This window comes from Phascolarctos cinereus, unplaced genomic scaffold (genome assembly GCF_003287225.1).
Source record: "Phascolarctos cinereus isolate Bilbo 61053 unplaced genomic scaffold, phaCin_HiC Scaffold_726;HRSCAF=1367, whole genome shotgun sequence".
NCBI classification, from domain to species: domain Eukaryota; kingdom Metazoa; phylum Chordata; class Mammalia; order Diprotodontia; family Phascolarctidae; genus Phascolarctos; species Phascolarctos cinereus.
The window spans coordinates 256,661,838-256,668,348 of NW_027556098.1; the positions used below are offsets into that span (position 1 = coordinate 256,661,838).

General features: G+C 43.6%; 1 protein-coding gene across 5 annotated transcripts in view; it reads left to right on the forward strand.

Moving 5' to 3' along the window:
• Positions 1 to 4,074, forward strand: part of ATP8A2 (ATPase phospholipid transporting 8A2) — a 756,382-nt gene extending 752,308 nt beyond the window's left edge. For all 5 annotated transcript variants that reach the window (XM_020997141.2, XM_078147075.1, XM_020997145.2 and 2 more), the window contains one exon: positions 3,672 to 4,074. In XM_020997141.2, coding sequence (XP_020852800.2) covers positions 3,672 to 3,769 — 98 coding nt within the window. In that variant the 3' untranslated portion in view covers positions 3,770 to 4,074. The remainder of the gene's footprint in view (positions 1 to 3,671) is intronic.
• Positions 4,075 to 6,511: the final 2,437 nt, after the last annotated feature.

The following is a 6,511-nucleotide window of genomic DNA, read 5'->3' on the forward strand; positions in this document are numbered from 1 at the left end:
ATTCTGGGTACCTGACTTACTACAAGCTGTACCAAGTCCCGAGGGGACAGAAAGAGTTTGATCACTGGGAAACACAATGAGTCCAAGAGCACTTTTCTGAAGGAAAGCTCAGAGCAGGCCCAAGAGGGTAGACAGCTTTCTTCCAAAGAGCCCCCTGCTAACCTTCAGAGCCTGCTATGGAGCTTGAGCTGTGGAGAGCCCCACTTGCAGGTTAGTTTGATTTGCTATTCAGGAGAGTCACCTCTTTTCTGGGCCTTAGCTTCCAAATTTATAAAATGAGTGGGCTAGACCAAATGATCTCCATGGTCCCTTCCAGAGGTAAACATCCCATCTTTCTGTATCATAGGAACTATTCTTATCAGTCCTTTTTTTTTTACGGATGAGAAAAGGTACACAGAGAGGGGAAGTATTTGCCAGAAGCCACACAGCAAATACTAGCATTCATCAGGGCCCAAAATTGCTGACTCTTGCACACCTTGACAAACCATCAGATGTCTACTAGAAATGTTCTGTTAAAAAGAAAAAAACACCAAAGGAGTCAAACTCGAAAGGACTGCTTTCAGATTACCTACCTTGGGAGGTGGTATTATTCATTAGGTTTAGCTTTGAAAACTCCTGAGGAAAGGCTTCTTACTTGGACTGAAGTAACAACTCTTCACAATGAGTACCTTGTTCTGAGCAGGGAATCTGAGGTGTGGTTTGAAAGGTTAGGCTGGAGGGGAAAAGGAGGTTTGGAAACAGCCCAGCTCTAGCTGGAAAAGGGAAGTTTTCATTGTCCAGGTTAGTGATTGAAAACAGTGGTGATGTCCATCCTGATAGGCAGCACCACGAGAATGTAAAAGCATCTAGGAAAACTGAAGACGAGTGAAGACCGTTTCAGGGCAGTGATGTCCAGCAGCTTGCCCATAAGTCTTAAAGCAATCAGAATCAAACCTGGGGGTTATAAAACCACCTTTTGTGGGAACCAATTGTAAGAGATTTCACATACACTTTTTTTCCATGTGAGCACAGGGGAGAAACAGACAAGCACATGATCCTGCCACATACAGAACTCATGCTGACCTGGGAGGTCAGTGGCATTTCCAAGCACAGATCAAGGGAAGAACACCATTCTCACATATCCAATTACTGAGGGGGGGATCCCTTCTCATTAAAAGAGTTTCCAAAAAACTATCCCTAGTCTCATTCTGTCACTGTTTTTCTCTTCAGTCACTCAATCAACAAGCATTTATTAAGCACTTACTATGTGCCAGGCACTGTGCTAAGTGCTGGGGATACAAAGAAAGGGAAAAGACAGCCCCTGCCCTCAAGGAGCTCACAGTCTAATAGTGAGACAACATGCAAACAGCTAAGGACACACAAGCTATACTCAGGATCAATTAGAGCTAATCAACAGAGGGAAGGCCATAGAAATAAGAGGGATCAGGAAAGGCTTCTGAAACTCAAAGGAAGCCAGGAAAGCCAGGAAATGGAGATGAGAAGGGAGAACCTTCTAGGCATGAGGGATAGCCAGAGAAAATGTGTGGAGTTCATGGATAGAATTTCTTGTGTGAGGAATAAAATAGTAAGAAGGCTGGTAGCTTGTGTATGTGAGTGGGCAGTGGGGAGGGACTGACTGGAAAGTTTGGGGGAGGGCTAGGCTTTAAACACCAAACAGATTATTTTTATATTTGATCCTGGAGGTGATAGGGAGTTACATGAATTTATTGAGAATTTGAGGTGGGAGGCATTAGACTGTACGTTTGATCCTCTCCCTCCTTTTTCCCCTTCCCTTCTTTTCCCCCAAGATTCTACAGACACGAACTTTTCCTCTTAAACTTCTTTTCCTTCTCTCTCTCCAGCTTAGTCATGTCCTTCTCCCACTTCATAGCTCCTGGACAGCTCTCCTCTGTATCTTCCTAATTCTCACTCAGCATTGCTCAATCCTGCCTCGATGTCCACAAACAAACCCAGCCAACACGTCCCTTCAGGCGGGACAGATGGCTTATTCCTTGAGCTTTGCTGCTGGGGGACCAAACTAGAGGCTATTGCCCATCCTTTCTAGGAGAGCCAAGAGGCTGGCCAAGAACTTGATACACAGAGCTTCGGGATACAAGAGGCTTGATGATGCTTCAGAATGGATGGTCCCTCACTATCCTGTCTTAAAGAAGGAAACTTCCCCTCCTTTTTTTGTTTTCTTTTCTTCTCACATTCATCAACCTACTCCCACACATGTGATTTGGCACACCTCTAAAGACCAAGTCTAGTCATCCGCACAATCACATTTGCTTTATTTTAGAATCCAGTAATCATTGCCTGATCCCAACTTTACATGACTGATATTTTTTTTTCTCCTTTTAAAGTATGATTGCTGATTAATGGTCCCATTGTCAGTGATGAGTCAGGTAATCATAGACTAGCTTAAACCGATAAGCCTGGATGAGAATATCCATCTCTTTATTATCATTATTTATTATTATTATGCTTTCATTTAATTACAGTGTTTGCCATTTGAGCGTGATAACTCTCTAACCCCTTGACTTACAAAGTCCAGCCAACAATTTAAAAGTCCTTTCCTTGACCTCTTGATATGTGAGAAGCCTACTGTTAGGGAGAAGAAAGAGGAATCCAAAGTTTTTCTCAAACCTGGATTGTGAATGCCATCCTTCCTTTCAACCACAATGCAAGAAATGAGCCTGCTGCGGCCTAGACTGCCCATCAATAAATTCCTCTTAAGTTCCTCATGTTACCTTATTTACTCAAGCTGGAAGGAACCCACTTTAAATATCTGATTGCCAGTCTGAATCAATCTGATTTTTTAAAAACCTAGGAATGCTTCAGGGCATTATGAAATTGCTTTGCCAACTTTCAGTATTAATATTTTTTTCATTCCTCCAGCATGTTTACAACTTTGTAAATTAGTCTGTGAGCCTTCAGTTACAGGCAGAGTCTGGCATTTCCGGTGCAAAAATCTCTTGATTGGTGTTGGGAACATCTAGATGTGGACCAGTGCATCCCCTCTTGACACATCCTGTAAGGTCTGAGGTTGGCAGCAGCAGTCTCCTAACGGAGAAACCTGTCTATCCCAGAGTTATTACATCCTCCTTCAGCAATGAGTGGATGGGCCTCAGGAAAGGGAAGCAGCTTAGGAAGATAGAGCAAGAGACTGCTCTGAGCCCAGTGTGGACGCAGTCTCCCAGGCAAGGGTTCTAAAGCTTGTTTGTATCGCAGACTCCTTTGGCAACCAGGTGAAATTCACAGACCCCTTCTCAGAATCATGTTTTTAAAAGCATAAAAGTAAAACACATAGGATTACAAAGGAAACCAAAGGTTAGTGTAAATATAGATGGAATTTTTTTCCTCATCCAAGTTTACAGACTCCTTCAAATCCATCCATGGACCTCTGGGGGGAGGAGGCATTCTGTGGACCTCTGGTTAAGAACCCTTCTCTGGGAGGAAATGATTCCACCCAAAAGCCAAAGTAGCACTATGCCTTTCTTCATCTTCTGTGACATCTCTTTCTTCATCTTGGGTCTACTAGCTCAAGCTGGCCAAATTGGGTCAAGATTTCTCTGGCCAGTATTTCAGCTAACAGGGGTAGCCATCTCTATGGTACAAAGACAGTTTTATCATCCCCAGAGTGTCCTGAATTGTGTTCATGAACTGACTTGCTCTGTGCTCCCTTCTTTCAGATGGATATGCCTTTTCCCAAGAAGAACACGGCGTGGTCTCTCAGTCAGAAGTGGTCCGCTCCTATGACACAACCAAACAGAGGGCTGGAGCACAGTAGGACACTGCCTTCCTTCCCTGATGGACGCCAGAAATTGATGAGACTCAGATGACTGCATCCAGCGTCCTTGACTAAGGCTGGCAGCAACAGCAGCTGAAACACCAGAAATAAAATTCATTTCTGTGGCCTTAGCCAACAAGTTTGTTAGCTGTGTCTCCCCTTCGCAAACCCTGAGTACATATGGTGGGGGAAATCATTGTTTCAATTTGTCTGCAATGCTCTGCCTAACTTTTGTTTATGTTGTTATGAAGCATTCGACTGTGCTCTGTGAGGTGTGAAATTAAAAACATTATGTTTCACCAATATTTAAACATCAGTACAAGTTGTTCTGGGAGAAAGGTAGAAGAATTTTATGTTCCGTGAGAAGCCTATCTTGCTTTAATTGGAATGGGGGTAAGGAAACTTCCTGTTTTGTTAACGTGCAGATTAAGTGCGCCAGCAGCATGTAAACCTTACGCCAGACTGGTTGTTTCCCTCACTTTGATTTAAATTTTGTTTATATGAAGTTGATATAAACTTCTTGATTGCAATGAAATCACAAATATGTAACAGGATGACAAATCTGAGAATATTTACCTTAACCTTCTTAGCCCCTTACCTTCCCAGCAGTGCTAACACACAGGTGTTCCAATGAAGTATTCTGCAGCCATCCTATGGGCTCTTTCTAGGTCCCGTCTAGCCGTTTTTTCCTTCCCCACATGCTCAGACAGTATTTCTTTCCTTCACACCCTCTGCATGGCGGGCCAGGTGTGCTGGTGGCATGATAACCTAATGCTGCAGCTGTCCCAGCTATGTGATTTCCCTGGCTTTTGGCCTCTGGGCTTGCAAACTCAACAGAATCCTGATCTGGATATGAGAAATATCTTTCCTACCCCCCCTCTCCCTGACCTCTACCATCACAGAAGAGAAGAGACAACCATCCTGCATATACTCTACACATTAACCCTGTCGTCACAAGGCAATCTCTGGATGGCTGGTGCACGGGTCTGCTTCTGGGTCTGCAGCAGACGAGGATGTGGTAGGAGATGCTCCTTTACTATCTGTCAAGCTGATTGCTTCACAGTCACTCTACACCCAGCAGGTTAGTGCCTTTGCAGCCCCTGCTACTGGAATCCACACCCATGCTGCCAGGAGTTCAGAGCCCATGATGGATATTCACCTGCGATACTTAAGATGAGTTCTAGTATTTCTTTCTGGAAAGGACAAAGAGTTAGCAATCCCAGCCTGTCCTTCTGCAGTGGAGGGAGTCATGGAGTGTGCTTCTCCACAGAAGAGGAAAAGTAGGCAAAAGGAAGAAAGCAGCAAAGGGGAAGGGCTGAAAAAGGAAAGATTGCAAGGGTTGGAATGGTGGAATGGGGGGGAGGGAAGGGCGGGGCAGGGAGGGAGTCATGAAGAGTTCATGCTAATCTCCTTCAGAAAAACAAACTATAAAAATCCAGCCCAGGGGACTGGGCTCCTCTTGCATTAACCCTGCAATCAGTGTGTCAAGAAGGAAGCTTTTTAGTAAGGATAGCATTTCTATGTGTAGCACTGAACATTGTTGTATGTATTATCCTTTGAAAGAGTGAGCCCCAGAATATTTACACCATCAGTCCACTAAGTGGGGAGAGGACAAAGAATTAGAAGATGAAGTGTTAATTGAAAAATGCTGACCAACATCCCAAACATTGCCTGGAAAGGAAACCTACTCTTGCATTCTAGTAGGGTATCCATCTGTTTTTGACCATTTAAAACATTGGCACCTCCCTCAGGATTGACTAAGTATCCTGAATCCTAAGAAAAAGAATGGACTGAAATACTGCATTTTCTAGACTGCACAGTGATGTACAATGCCACATTCCTGAATTTTGCTAAACTCTGGATGCCTTGGGGTATGAGCAAAAGCAGTGAGAGCCCCCAGTAAACTACCAGCATCTAGGCACATCCCCTTCATTTCAGTTACCAACCTCCATTCTTGACTGGCATGAAATAAATACTGTTGGGCAGCCTGTTAATGATGGACATTTCACAGTCACTCTGTGGACCAGGGCACTTAAAAAAAAAAACGCACAAGACTGAAGAACGGTACTGTTGGCTTTCTGGCCTTTTAGTTTCTGGTCATTCATAGCTTAGCCGGCATGAATATTTTGTATTCGACTCAAAAACGATCTGCTCTACTAAGCTTAGTTGAAATGGGACTTGGGAAAGGAGCAAAATGCAGCAGGAAGGAGGAGATAATAGGTTTGGGGTCATCTTTTTCCCAGTATCACTGTAAGGGTCAAAAAAAATATCTTTCCCCACACATCAAGGAGAGTAATGTGCTCTTTCATTCCATAGCATAATTCATGGAAGCTGACCACTTGAGAAAGTCAGTACCCACAGTGACTATGAGGGGATGACAACAGAAAGATGCCCATTGTTACATGCACCTGTAGCAAAGGTCCAAATGCCAACGCACTTGTATGTTGGTGGAAGAGAGTGCTTAAGGTATGGGGGAGAAAAGAAACCAGGGACAGATTTGCTTCAAGGATGCTCTCTAACCTTTGGCAACAATCCTAGAATCTTAAGTATTCTTTCGTTACTCCTGTTTGGAAAGGGTAGAGTAAGAAATAATTTCCTCTTTCTGGACCTCCTTCAGTCTTACCAAGTCAGATCCACTCATCATTTTTTTCACTCAACCACAGACCACCTTTCCTGAGATTTTAAGTATATTTTCCATTTTAAAAGATGGACCAAGCTCTTGAAAGAGTAAGGAAATCTATA